Source organism: Nicotiana attenuata, unplaced genomic scaffold, assembly GCF_001879085.1.
Source record: "Nicotiana attenuata strain UT unplaced genomic scaffold, NIATTr2, whole genome shotgun sequence".
NCBI lineage: Eukaryota > Viridiplantae > Streptophyta > Magnoliopsida > Solanales > Solanaceae > Nicotiana > Nicotiana attenuata.
In genome coordinates this window covers 644,003-659,040 of record NW_017670393.1, presented here as the reverse complement: position 1 = coordinate 659,040, position 15,038 = coordinate 644,003, and the positions used below count along the sequence as shown (strand labels likewise).

Here is a 15,038-nt window from a genome sequence, read left to right as displayed (position 1 = left end):
GGGACCTTGAGGGGTCAATCGGGCTTATTCGAGAAGGCGAGGACTCTAAGGTTGCAGTCATACTTACTCCTATTGTGGTTCAGACTCAGGCACCTATCGATTTTGAGGTGACTGCATCAGTTCCATTCGAGGTAGAAGTGGCTCCGCCCTCAGCCACCTCCGCTCCATTTGAAGTAGAAGTGGTCACACCTTTTACTGTGACGGTGTCAACCACACCGTCGTTCAACTCAAAGGCAATACCCTGGGATTATGTCGCCGAGGCTCGGTGAAAAGGGAAGACCAAGGTAGAGGAATCTGACGCTACACAAGGAATGAATAGAACTGGAAGAGTCTATACACCTGAACATTTGGGAGGTTCAAGTAAGGATGCCACTACTAGGCAGCCTATCATTGAGACCAGGCCGGATAACCTGTGGAGAAAAGTACAGGCAAAGGAGTACTCTATCATTGACCATCTGAACAAAGTCCTTGCTCAGATATCTATCTTGTCACTATTGCAGAATTCAGAGGCACACAAGAACGCCTTAATGAAAGTGCTGAGCGAGGCTTATGTGCCCAACAACATCACTGGTGGAGAAATGGCCAACATGGTCGATCAAGTGCTGGAGAGTCATAAGATTATCTTCCACGAAGATGAGCTACCGCCCGAGGGATTGAATCACAATCGAGCATTGCATATCACAGTGCAGTTTGAAGATAAGTTCATTGCCAGGGTCCTAGTTGATGGAGGTTTGAGCCTAAGTATTTGTCAACTGGATACTCTGAAGAGGTTGGACAAAGGTTTCCACGAGATACGAGTAGGAAGCATGAATGTGAAGGCTTTCGATGGGTCCCAGAGGGCCATGATCGAGGAAATCAACCTTTGCTTGCAGATGGGGCCAACTTGGTTCGACGTTGAATTCCAAGTGCTTGACATACCGGCCTCATACAATCTTCTGTTGGGCCGACTATGGATCCATACCGCTGGGGTCGTGCCTTCCACACTATATCAAGCCGTGAAGTTCGAATGGAATCATCAAGAGGTGATTATTCATGGGGATGGAAGTAACCCCATCTACACCAGTCAAACTATCCCGGCCATTGGACATAGAAAAAGGCTCGGATACCAGTACACATGGCAAGAGTACAGGGAGTGGTCGCCTCCGTGGCGTGGACCGTATTACCCTCTTGAGCAACCGGTACCACGTTTGGAACAAGCTTTCCATCAAGCAGACACAATATTGGGAACTGCAGAAGAAGAAGCACTAGCTGGGCTGAAAGATCTGTTCTTAGAAGATGAGGACATGGATTGTTGTGCCATAATTGAGGAAGAGGAGGAACAAGGCCTCACCATTCAGACTGTGGCAAAGGGAGTTGTTCTCAGAAACTGGACCGCCACACCATCCCAAGCCCGCCGAGTCCCTGGGTAGCTTGGCAACGTCTATAGCCGTTCTAGGCATTTCAAATTTCCGGCAATTTTGTTTTAAGATTTCTTTGTTTCAGAATAAATGCTCGATTTATCGAGCCAATTTGTTTGAACAATTTTCTCAGTTTTAATCAAATGCATTTGTCCTTTATCATTATTCATTACTATTCTTATACTTTTTCTTTCTACAGTGTTATTATTACATTTCCTGATGAATCAGTGACTATGACATGTAATGAGGCAACACAACATGAGAATAGTGATTCAGAGGAGGAAGATGAAATACCCGAGCAAATTGTCAGGGAGGTCGAGAATTTTGAGAACAAGCCTAAGTCCAACCTAGACGAAACAGAAGCAGTAAATTTAGGAGATACCGAGACCGTCAAGGAGACCTGCATCAGCATTCACTTGTCGCCAACAGAGAAGGAAGACTACACTCATTTCCTAAAAGAGTATGAGGACATCTTCGCATGGTCATATGACGATATGACCGGTTTGAGCACATCTATAGTGGCTCATAAGTTGCCTACCAATCCCATGTGTCCGCCAGTCAAGCAGAAACTCAGAAAATTCAAACCAGACATGAGTTTGAAAATCAAGGAGGAAGTTACCAAGCAGATCAAAGCCAAAGTTCTCAGGGTGGTTGAGTACCCAACATGGTTAGCTAACATTGTGCCAGTTTCGAAGAAAGATGGGAAGGTCCGAGTATGTGTTGATTATCGGGATTTAAACAGAGCACGTCCCAAAGATGACTTCCCACTGCCAAATATACATATCCTTATCGATAATTGCGCCAAGCATGAACTCTAATCCATTGTAGATTGCTTCGCAGGTTATCACCAGATCTGGATGGATGAAGAAGATGCCGAGAAGACAGCTTTTATTACGCCTTGGGGTGTATACTATTACAAGATGATGCCATTCGGTCTGGGGCTACTTACATGAGGGCCATGACAACCATGTTCCATGATATGATACACAAGGAAATAGAGGTATATGTGGACGACGTCATTATCAAATCCAAGAAGGCCGCAGATCACATAGCAGACTTGAGGAAGTTCTTCGACGGGCTAAGGAGGTACAATTTGAAGTTGAACCCCGCAAAGTGTGCATTCGGGGTTCCCGCAGGAAAGTTACTGGGATTCATAGTCAGTCGCCGAGGGATCGAGCTTGATCCATCTAAAGTCAAAGCTATCCAGGAGTTACCGCCACCTAAGAGCAAAAAGGATGTAATGCGCTTCCTAGGGCGGCTCAACTACATCAGTCGATTCATAGCACAGTCCACAGTCATATGTGAACCAATCTTCAGGATGCTAAGGAAAGATGCTGAGACAAGCTAGAAAGAGGATTTTCAGAAAGCTTTTGATAAAATCAAGGAGTACCTGTCTACACCACTAGTTATGGTCCCGCCAGAACCAGGACGACCTTTGCTACTATATCTGTCTGTATTGGATGGAGCCTTCGGATATGTTTTGGGAAACATGACGAGACAGGAAGAAAAGAGCAGGCCATATATTACTTGAGTAAGAAGTTCACACCTTATAAAGCACGGTATTCTCTACTTGAACGCACTTGCTGTGCTTTGACCTGGACGGCCCAAAAGTTGAGGCGTTACTTCTGTGCCTACACTACATACCTCATATCCAGGATGGATCCTCTAAAGTACATATTTCAGAAACCCATGCCTGCTGGTAAGTTGGCTAAATGGCAGATACTACTAAGCGAGTTCGATATCGTCTATGTAACTCAAAAGGCGGTCAAGGGACAAGCATTGGCAGATCACCTTGCTGAAAATCTGGTGGGAGGAAAATATGAACCCTTGAAAACGTATTTTTCTGATGAAGAAGTGTCATTTGTAGGGGAAGACATTGCTGAAGCATACGACGGTTTGAGTATGTTCTTTGATGGAGCCGCAAATTTCAGAGGAGTGGGCATTGGAGCAGTTTTGGTATTAGAAACGGGTCAGCACTATCCGGTATCTGCTAAACTCAAATTTCCCTACACTAACAACATGGCAGAGTATGAAGCCTGCATATTAGGGCTCAACATGGCAGTCGACATGGACGTTCAGGAGTTGCTGGTGATCGGTGATTTAGATTTGCTTGTGCACCAGGTACAAGGAGAGTGGGCCACCAAGAATTCCAAGATATTGCCATATCTGCACCATGTGCAGAAATTGAGAAAGAGGTTTACGAAGATAGAATTCCGACATGTGCCAGAATTCAAAATGAGTTTGCTGACGCATTGGCTACCTTGTCATCTTTTATACAACATCCAGATAAGAATTACATTGATCCCATTCCGGTGAGGATCCATAATCAGCCGGCATATTGTGCTCATGTCGAGGAGGAAGCAGATGGAAAGCCTTGGTTCTATGACATCAAAGAATACTTATCAAAAGGAGAATACCCGGAGCATGCAACTCACACTCAAAAATGCACACTCCGGAGATTGTCAAAATCAAATTCTTCCACAGCGGAGGATACTTGTACAGAAGAAACTCCTGATTTGGGTTTTACTAAAGGTGTGTCGATGCAAAAGGAAAAGCTTCTAAAGCTACTTGAGAGGGGGTNNATAGAAGAACTCCTGATTTGGGGTTACTAAGGTGTGTCGACGCGAAGGAAGCTTCTAAGCTACTTGAGGATGTGCATGCTGGGACCTGCGGTCCGCACATGAATGGTTTCGTTCTGGCTAAGAAGATACTCGGGGCAGGTTACTTCTGGATGACCATGGAGACGGATTGCATCCGGTATGTCTGCAGGTGCTTTCAGTGTCAAGTACACGCCGATATGATAAAAGTGCCACCAAACGAGCTCAATGCAACAAGCTCACCTTGGCCATTCACCGCCTGGGGAATGGATGTTATTGGTCCAATTGAGCCCACTGCTTCAAACGGACACAGGTTTATTCTGGTAGCCATTGATTACTTCACAAAATGGGTAGAAGCTGCATCTTACAAATCGATAACCAAGAAAGTCGTCGCACATTTTGTCAAGGATCGTATTGTTTGCCGATTCGGAGTTCCTGAGTCCATTATTACTGACAACGCCGCCAATCTCAACAGTGATCTGATGAGAGCTATATGTGAAACTTTTAAAATCAAGCACAAGAATTCTACATCCTACAGACCTTAGATGAATGGAGCCGTAGAAGCCGCCAACAAAAACATTAAGAAGATACTAAGGAAAATGGTAGATAACCACAAGCAGTGGCATGAGACGTTACCCTTTGCTCTGTTAGGGTACCGCACCACGGTTCGAACATCAACCGGGGCAACACCCTACATGCTGGTTTATGGTACCGAGGCTGTCATCCCAGCCGAGGTGGAGATTCCTTCTTTAAGAATTATACAAGAAGCTGAACTTAGTGATGCAGAATGGATAAGGAGCCGCTATGAACTACTGGCCCTTATCGATGGAAAGAGGATGAACGCAGTATGTCACGGCCAACTTTATCAGAACAGAATGTCCAAAGCTTTCAACAAAAGGGTCAAACCAAGACAGTTCGCACCAGGACAGCTGGTATTGAAGAAAATCTTCCCACATCAAGATGAAGCCAAAGGGAAATTCTCTCCCAACTGGCAGGGTCCATACATGATTCACAGGGTACTGACAGGAGGAGCACTTATACTTGCAGAAATGGACGGAGAAGTCTGGCCAAAACCGATCAATTCAGATGCAGTCAAGAGATACTATGCTTAGATACTTTGCATTTCCTCATTTGATGTAATTGAACTACGCTTGACTTGATTCCTATTTAAGAGGGGATACGTAGGCAGCCTTATGGGTTCGGTCATATTATAATAAGATTTTCATTCCCCCCCCCCCCCAAAGATCAGAACTGGGGCAAAACTTTGAGGAGGGTCCTCAAAATTTCGGAGCAAGTCCAACCAACGCCGTCACATGCCAAGAAGTCAGTAATCGGTCGAGAACTGGGGCAGAATTTTGAGAAGGATTCTCAAAATTCCGGAGAATGTTCAGCAGGGTCCATCATCCGCAAATAGTTAAAGATCATATACCAAATTGGGGCAGAACTTTGAGGAGGACCCTCAAAATTCTGATATGATAGAGTTGCAATGCCTTCGAAACGTGTTACAATCACTAGATCATCAAAATTATTTGATACGTTTCCAAAACAACTCTATTTTTATCAATAATGGCATATTTTTGAAAATTCTATTTCCATAACGGTCAGGTGTCACCCAGGGAAACTCGAAAGGCTTTCAGAATGGAGCAAAGCAAAGCCAGCCGACTGAAGCACGAACCAACCGCCCCCTTATAGAACTTACAATTTTTCTTTGAACGTAGGCACGTAACGATAACATCCGCAAATATATGCCCGTAGCACGATTACTATCAATCAAGCCATCAGACGCCGAATATGCATCTCCAGCTAAGACACATGCTACTTTTACTTACTACTTGCTATCTGCATGAGGCTAATCCTTGCCTCTATAATTGCATGAGGCTAATCCTTGCCTCCTTATTTGCATGTGTCTAATCCCTGACTCCACGTTTGCATGAGGCTAATCCTTGCCTCCCTACTTGCATGAGTCTAATCCTTGACTCCATATTTGCATGAGTCTAATCCCTGACTCCACGTTTGCATGAGGCTAATCCTTGCCTCCATATTTACATGAGTCTAATCCCTGACTCCACGTTTGCATGAGGCTAATCCTTGCCTCCCTACTTGCATGAGTCTAATCCTTGACTCCATATTTGCATGAGTTTAATCCCTGACTCCACGTTTGCATGAGGCTAATCCTTGCCTCCATATTTACATGATTCTAATCCCTGACTCCACGTTTGCATGAGGCTAATACTTGCCTCCCTACTGGCATGGGTCTAATCCTTGACTCTATATTTGCATGAGTCTAATCCCTGACTCCACGTTTGCATGAGAATAATACTTGCCTCCCTATTTGCATGAGTCTAATCCTTGACTCCATATTTGCATGAGTCTACCTGACTCCATATTTGCATGAGTCTAATCCCTGACTCCATACCTGCATGAGGCTAATCCTTGCCTCCTTACTTGCATGAGGCTAATCCTTGCCTCCGGTTGCATGAGGCTAATCCTTGTCTCCCATCTGCATAAGGCTAATCCTTGCCTCCCTACTTGTATGAGGCTAATCCTTGTCTCCCATCTGCATAAGGCTAATCCTTGCCTCCCTACTTGTATGAGGCTAATCCTTGCCTCCCTAACTGCATGAGGCTAATCCTTACCTCCCTAACTACATGAGGCTAATCCCTGCCTCCACATTTGCATGAGGCTAATCCTTGCCTCCATAACTGCATGAGTCTAATCCTTGACTCCCTACTTGCATGAGGCTAATCCTTGCCTCCACAATCGCATGGGACTAAGCATTATCCCTTTGCACAGACATTGCTCTATTTTACTATCTATTCTCTTTTCAATCGGGCTAAGCTCTGACCTCCATTTTGCAAGACTAATCCGTGTCTTGTTAACATTATTATTGCATATCATGGGCTGAAATATCGCCAATCTATCCGAAGGCATCATATTCTAAGGGCATCATCCTCATAGCCGGAAGACACCATGCCATGGCCTGAGGATCCCTCAATCTTGCATATCATTATTCAAAGGCGTCATGGTTCGGAGGCACCATTTTCATGGCCCGAGAACACCATTTCATGGCCTGAAAATCTCTCACTAAACAATTCATGGCCCAGGACGGCATGGTCCAAGGACGTCATCTTTAACCGTCCGAAGACAACCCTCATGGTCCGAAGGGAATTTGCATCATGTTTAAAATTTCGCAAAATACGTTTGTAGCATCATTTATCTGCAGGTAACCAGTAAGCAACCTCTATCTTAGCAGGAGCAATCTCGCTCCGGTTCCCTCCAACTATCCCGAGCCTCAACCGCTCACCGTAGCCGCTTCCGCATCTCATATCCGTTCTTGCAATAATTTCATCGGCATACTCCGCGGGTGAATCCAGAACTACACATGGCCTGATTCCTGTAAAACCAGGGATATGTAGGCAACTCGAAAACCGGAGTCGGCCTCTGTCTTTCAAAACATCCCGTCCGGTCAAAATTGGCCATCATTTCTTTACCCAAAAACTCTTTCATCCTTCCCGGGTAAAGAGGGGCAGCTGTTGATACCCAATTTTTCCCTATATATTTTAAATATGCATAAATACCTTCAAAATATCATATACATGCATATATAAGCATGCACAAGATTTTTATAATTTTTCCCATAATTTTAAGTATTTAAATTGATTTATTTCCTTCCCTTTTATTCATAAAATCTCCAATAATTATTTCCCAAATTATTATATGATGATTTATTTATTTAATTTCTATACTTATGCCAAAATATGGTTGATATATTTTTTATGCATTTTTATAACCGCATTTGGTATTTTTTTAAACTAAATTGCATATAATTGCAATGTTAGCCCATTTAATGGATAATAAAATTTTCATATGCGTAAAATTGGTTCATATATTTTTAAAATAGTAAATATATATTTTAAATCATTTTGGCACACAAAATTATTTTCAGAAAACTATTTATTATTTACTATAAATTAAAATAAGGAAAATTGGCTATTTAAATTATAGCCAGTTTTGGCTTTCAATTGTAGCCTAAATTGAACCCAACCCCGGCCCAACTTCCTACCAAATTACCCGACCCAACCCTATATACACTTACCCAAACCCGGAACCCATCTACCCGATCAAATCCCGGCCGCTGATCTCCTAGATCAACGGTCCATACCCATTCTTTCCTTTTTTAATCCCTAACACCCCCTAACCCTAGTCATTCCTTACAGCCTGCCACCCTCAGATGCTCCCATCTCCTCTCTTCTCTCGACCTAACCTAAATCCTTTTCAACCGCCTCCCTTCTCCGGTCTTCTCCGCTTCAACCCCAAGCCTCCAATGGCTCCTCCATTGACTTGCTCATCTTCTCTGAGGCCTTCAAGGGCCCTGGGCCACGCCGACTTGTATCTAGGGTTGCTGTTTTGGCTGTTCATGGCTTCTCCGGGTGATTTTGAGCCAAATCACACTATATTTGCTGCGATCTTCGAAGTTTTAAGCAGGTTCTTCCATCTCTATTTGGGTTTCTTTTGAAACCCTAATTTTCGTTTGTATCTCTTAGATCTGGGCTATTTTTAACCGATTCGAGTCTATTCCTTCTATGTTTTACACTGTTCTTGAACCGCTTTGGCAAAAATCATCGATTTCAAGTTGTTTTACTTCTTTTTAAAATTAGGATTTTTCGGAACTTCTTCTACACTTTGTTTAAATCGATTCTTCATGTTTTAACCTCTATCCTTTGCATATCTTGACAGATTCTGTGTTTCTACTCCTTTTTCAACTCGTCTATGTTGAAAACCCTAGTTCTTGGTCTTAACCCCGGGTTCTGAGTCTGTATTTGATGATTTGTTTGTTTAATCTATATGCTTGCTTGTTTCTCGTGAATCTCTGAGTTTTTCTGTGATTTTACCCTACAATGCTCATTAGGGTTTCTAATTTTTTTTTGTTTTTGCTTCTTCCGCCTATACTATGTATGTTCTGTTAAACTCCTCTAATCAGTACTATGTTCCATGCGAATCCCTAATTTTGTGTGATTTTTACCCTACTGTGCTATTAGGGTTTCTGATTTTTGCCTCCTCTTGCCTATTGTGTGTTTATTCCGTTTGTTCATAGAAATTTATGGTAATGCCCCCCTAAATTAGTACTGTTGTCCATCGGAATCCTTGATTCCCTGTGATTGATATCCTTCTAATCTCTTATAATATTCTCTACTGATTTTCAACTTCTAAGTTATTTTTCTTGCCTTATTTTATGGTCAACTATGTTGTCAACTGACTCTTATGTTATTTCCTTAATTGGAATATTATGTACTTAGCCTTAATTACATGTTCTATACTTGCACTATGCTGAAATTATTTCCTTATGTGTTATATTCCAGTCTTATGTGATCTCTTTCCTTATTTGTCTTTACCGTTTGAAATTAACTCCCTTAATTAAGGGAGTACTTCTACTAATTTTATTCTAATTGATACCTAGTTTCATAATTACTGCTTGACTTTGATTCTTACCTTATTATTCTACCTAGTTTCAAACTATATATATGCTCTCTCATTAACACACACAGACACGAACACTTGATTCAAAACTATCTCTCATACTTAAAAATTTCTGCTCTCTCTCTTGTGCTACTTGCTACTGCTCTAAGTTAGCCAGCTGCAAGCGAAGGCTAACCATTTGTGCTCTCTTGTTCTTTCATTCTGCTCACTATCCTCTTTACTAGTATGTCCTAGTTTCAATTCAAAGTTCCAACAACAATATGATTCTTTTATTGTTTCAGTTCATCTTGTTTCTAGTTTGCTTCTATTTGTGGTTTTGTTGTGAAACTTGTAGTTGAGGGTATACACCAATCATCTCTTACTTGTTATGTGTTTACCACCATGAATCCCCCAAATCCCTATCCCCCTGCATGTGTGTCTGTTCTTTATGTCTGATTTTATGACTATGTCCAGTTAGCTGCTTCTGGGCATGACTATACGAATTCCCAGGTCTTTTCTTAATTATGTGTCCTATGTATCCCAAACCCCTTGACCCCTGTGTGTTCCTATTGAGTTTATTTGGTTCTGTCAATTGTCTATGTATGAACCTATCCTAAGATGTTTGGACTTCTGTTCATTCCTTCAATCTCTTTTCAAACAGTCTCTATTGCTTTACTAAATTACTTTCAAACAGACTTTCGTTTTAATACAATTTCCTACTAAAACCTTTCAACTTGTGTCCTTCACTTCTAACTCTACTCTTAGTCAATAAATTCTGCCCCCTCCAGTATGTGTACTGCCTTGGGATCCTCTTGAGAACCCTCTGAACTCTGGCATACTGAGGCCGGCCTTTCCACACTGCACTTGTTCAATTTTTGGTTACTAAGTCTAGGTGTAAGCACTGCCCGGGATCCTTGAGATCCTTAGGGAACTTTGATGCACCTAGACTCTGACTTTGTCTATGGAATTGAGGCATATGAGGCAATTGGAGGCTTTGGGAAATCTGGGCCTACTCGGAGGCTCCCTATAGAATAGCTTCTTGTTTTTTTTTATTTACTTATTTAATTCATTCATTGGTCTGTAATAACTTGTAAGCAGATATTGGGGTATTTAGTGAAAGGGGTGGGTAGATACATGTTTTATGGGGTAATTCGGGTAGAAATCATGCTCATAGGACTTTACTTTTAAATCTGTTTGCTCTACTAAGTAGAAATCATGATCCTAGGACTTCATGTTTAAATCCGATTATTTTTCCAATAGAAATCATGCTCCTAGGCCTTCATGCTTAAATTCGATTGCCTCACAAAGTAGAAATCATGTTTATAAGGTTTTACATTCTGTCATGTTTAGAAACCATGCCTATAGGTTTTAAATAATCATGCCTTCAATCAGATTAACTAATAGATGCCATGCCTATAGAAATTAATCCAAATTATGTTATGGCAAGTGTTTATGTATGCATGTCTTAAAATCAGATTAACAAACGTAGATATCATGCCTATAGGGAACCATATTTGAAATTCTGCCCGCCAATCCAATTAGTCTAAATAAATCAACTTAGTCCACGCCTAGTTCATTTCTGAATTGGTTTTATTAAGTATTTCATATTTCCTGAAACAAGTTCTTTCAAACTGCCTCAATCTCATTAGATATCATGTCTATAGGTATTAAAGAAGTCCGTTTCAAAACCTGATTTGTTTCTATACAAATGTGCTAATCAGTACTCCGCGTATAGGCAAGCCCTTAGGGCGTTTTCAAAACTGCATCTCTGAAACTATTTCTATTGCTTAATGTTTTCTGATCCTAACAGGCTTTAAAAAATCTATAGGCGACTGCTAGGGTTATAACTTCGGAGTCTAAAAGAGGCTGTTTGTCTTCTACATATTCACCTAGATATCCTGCCTTAAGACATTGTCTAATAAAAGACCTTAACTGTGCTTGAGTCGTGCTGCTTATGTGTTTGTTTGAGGAGGAAACTCTGAGCCTTTAATTGCCCCTCTTATGTAATGAAAGTCCTAAGTGTTTTGATTGTCGCCTTAGAATTTTCACCTTTTTAAACCTTAGGGGTACGTCTAGAACCACCTATAGGTAGAGGTCCTAACTCCCTCCAGGACCATTAAGAAGGGACGGGTAGCAGCACGCAATAGAAATCGTTGACCAAACACTCGCTTTGCATGACCAATAAGGGGATGGGAAGGGTAGATATGTGATATGATGACTGCGCGCTAATGTCACGTGTAGCCCCTCATTGAGGAGTGTTTACCAGACATTGTGTGGGGTGATCCTATAGGACAACCAGCCTAGGACCCCTCCTTTACCAAATTTCCCTTTTTATTCAAAACCTTTGTTTTACAATTTGTCTAAATCTTATTACTTGAGTTATCTAACGTGCTTTACTTGCAACCTATTTGATTCAACTGTTTACTTGTAATGGACTAATTTGTGAATATAAGTTTGGACGGGACCCACAGTTGTGGACCAAGAGGGGTGGCTAACACCTTCCCCTCGAGGTTACTTCGAGCCCTTACCCTAGTCTCTGATAATACAAACCCAAGAGTTAATCACTCTAGGTGCCCTAACGCACCATAATCCGTTAGGTGGCGACTCTCCAAATACCCAATTCCCAAAAGGAAATGAGTTATCACCCCCATGAATGTTGAAACCCGGACTTCCCCGTCAAAAGCGAGGAAAAAAGGGGGCGCGACAAGTAACTGCTTCTCAAACTTCTGGAAATACTCCAAAGGGAGCGAGCTTCGAAGCTCCTTTTCCTGAACAGAGCGCCTCGGCTGATCTCCCCGAGCCATGACAGCAGGTCATTCCTCGTCATTTCCAGCCTTCTCCGAGAAAGCCATTAGGGATGCTCTGAACTTGAAGACGTCCGAGCTAGGCGGAGTCCCGAGTGAAAACGACCCCTTCCAGGTTTGCTTTGCTGGGGTCGATGAGGCCGACCCAGCGGATGCGAGCTCAATCTTCGAGGAGGCTCAACGTCTTTGCTCAATTGTAAGTTTTTTTGTGGTACTACAATTTCTCCAATGCCATACTTTTATTCTTTTGTCTAATCGATCATCCCTTTCCTTTCTGTAGGCCTTCGACAAATTGAAGACCGAATTGCGTCATTGTGAAGCCGAGTTGCATAGAGCTTCGAATGAGGAGAAAACCCTTAGGCTTCTCCTTGACAAAAAGGAGGAAGAACTGAAGCATCTTCGATCGGTGTTGACCAAAGCTCGTGAATACAAGAGTGATTTAGAAAATAAGGTAACCTCTGTTTTGAAAAAATACGGGCTACCTTTCCCGTGTTCGGAGGCTAATACTTCAATATCTCAGCTGTAGCAAAAGCTAGATATGATTGGGCAGCTCTGGGGCAAGGTAGATCAAGTTCGAGCCGAGTGCAATGAATGGAAGGCGAAGATGGACACCCTCGTTGTGACTAAAAATGATGCACAGGCGAAGGTATCCGCCCTCGAGGTTTAACTTCGAAATGCTCAAGGGAGAAACTTGGTTCAGGCTGGCAGAATAGCCGAGCTCGAGGTTGGTCTTGCAAAGGCCAAGGCCGAAGTTGTGGAAGTCCAGGCCGAAGCCAGAGAAATACAAGCCAAGTCCGACAAGACGGTGGACATCTATTTGAAGGATGCTACCGATGCTCAGATGGAGTTGAGGGGAGCTTCCGACCGAGAGAAAAGAAGCAATGACTATGCCCGACGCCGATCCCGGAGGGAGACCCTCGAAGAGGTCCATGCTAAGGGCTTCGATCTTTCCGAGGAGATAAAGCAAGCTAAGGCAGATGAGGCTGATGCCAAATTTGTCCTTTCCTCCAACGATGATGATGACGTCGAAGATGATGAAGAGGAGGAGGTTGCCGAAGAAGCTACCCCCGGGGAAGAGGCTGGTCCCATGGGAGTGACAGGTCCGGGGGGAATGCCCCTCTGGTGTAGGTAGAATTTTTTCTTTCTTTTTGTAATTTTTTGCTTTGCAGGACTCCTGTGTAATATATTTTTGTATATTTTTGATTCAAATTCGGGGTATAGTAGACACTCAAGTTTTTTGTTTTGATCAACGATCGGTAATAGGTTACCACTTAAGGTTCGATCTTCGAGCTAAGTTTTAGCTCGGGACTTTTGAGTTCGAGCTGGGTAAGGTCTCGAGCATGGTGTGCTTCGGCCTTTATGCTCTTTAAATATTGGCCCTTAAGATCTTTTAGGTTGGCCCTTAGGCTCTTTTGGGTTGTCCCTTAGGCTCTTTAGGTAAGGCCAATTTGGCCTCTAAAATGGCTATAAATTTTTCCCTCTTTCTGGCTAAAGACTTAGTGAAAATTTTGGTATGCCTTAGCATGTATATTTTGTATTCATATTCGTTCGATTTTTTTAAAGGTTCGATTGATTGGAACCTCGTTTGTAATTTGATATGCAACGTTAATCGAATACCTCTTGAGGTTTTTTCGAAGGCTGATGTTATCGAAGCCTTCGCATTATTCGAGGGTTGATTTTATAGAAGCCCCTTATAATTTGCTTTTGCTGAGGGTAGCCTGATTTAACCGATTTTTTTGAAGTATATGAAGGCCTTTTAGTTTTATGGCGGAAGTCGGACATCTCCGAGCCGCATTATTTCGGTCGTAGCCTTTTCATATGACCATAGTCCTTTATATGGCCGTAGCCTTTAGTCCCCGAGTGTGATGGCCTTGGCCTTAATATCGAGGGGATGCCTGTTTGAGGTCTTGTGAGCTCGAGTGTGCCTCTTTGAGGTCTTATAAGTTCGAGTGTGCCTCTTTGAGGTCATATATGTTTGAGTGTGCCTCTTTGAGGTCTTATAAGTTCGAGTGTTCGATGACTCGATGTGTCGATTGTCGATGACAGTCCCCGAGTATTCGGGTGCATTCGGGGTTTTGGACCTTGAGCCGTCAAATGTGAAAATAGTAGACTTCTTTGAGGTACAAAGTGTTTGGATAGAATAAGATTGCTTCTTCAAATAATTGATACATGCATACATGTTTTGCCGCTGGGGGCTCGGCTATTCTACATGGACACGGTTAATTTGACCATTTGGCCCATTAAAATATTCCCCTATCGAGGCGCTCCTTGGCATGAATTGCTTTCTTCGAGAATGCATCCTCCGAGGGTGATGCCCCCCAGTGTTCGAGGTTGATTGAAAAGAAGCCTTGGATACTTGTTGAATATTCCTTAGGCAGCATATAGGTGTTGCCTTGTTAAAAACCTTGCTGGTAAAACCCATTTGGGATAAAACCCGATCTAAGGGAAAAAGAGTGCAACGCATTCTTTAAACCCAAGGTCTTCGAGCTGAAACGTGCCTCGATGTTTCCAATCGAACATCTGCAAGGAGTTAGTTTTAAATACAAATGGAAAAGGGGAGAAGGTCATACCTCAGCAGTAATAGCGTTTGAGCAACGATACATTCCAATTGTTTGGTAGTTGCTCGCCTTCCATTGTACTAAGTTTGTAGGTTCCTTTCCCTACGACTCCGAGGACACAGTACGGTCCTTCCCAATTGGGGCCTAGTTTCCCTTCGTTTAGGTCTCGAGTGTTGATAGTGACTTTCCTTAGGACTAAGTCCTCGACTCCGAAAAATTGAAGGT

General features: G+C 42.6%; 1 protein-coding gene across 1 annotated transcript; it reads left to right on the top strand.

Moving 5' to 3' along the window:
• The first annotated feature begins 12,253 nt into the window (after positions 1-12,253).
• LOC109238774 lies at positions 12,254-13,387 on the top strand. The gene is made up of 4 exons (XM_019405251.1): positions 12,254-12,451; positions 12,536-12,706; positions 12,806-12,901; positions 12,956-13,387. The coding sequence occupies exons 1-4, from the start codon at positions 12,254-12,256 to the stop codon at positions 13,385-13,387; spliced, it is 897 nt and encodes a 298-aa protein (XP_019260796.1).
• Positions 13,388-15,038: the final 1,651 nt, after the last annotated feature.

Coding starts and splice junctions, on each gene's coding strand:
- LOC109238774 (XM_019405251.1), top strand. CDS start 12,254: ATGACAGCAGGTCATTCCTCGTCATTTCCAGCCTTCTCCGAGAAAGCC. Junction 12,452..12,535: donor CTCAACGTCTTTGCTCAATT/GTAAGTTTTTTT, acceptor TCCTTTCTGTAG/GCCTTCGACAAATTGAAGAC. Junction 12,902..12,955: donor AAAATGATGCACAGGCGAAG/GTATCCGCCCTC, acceptor AACTTGGTTCAG/GCTGGCAGAATAGCCGAGCT.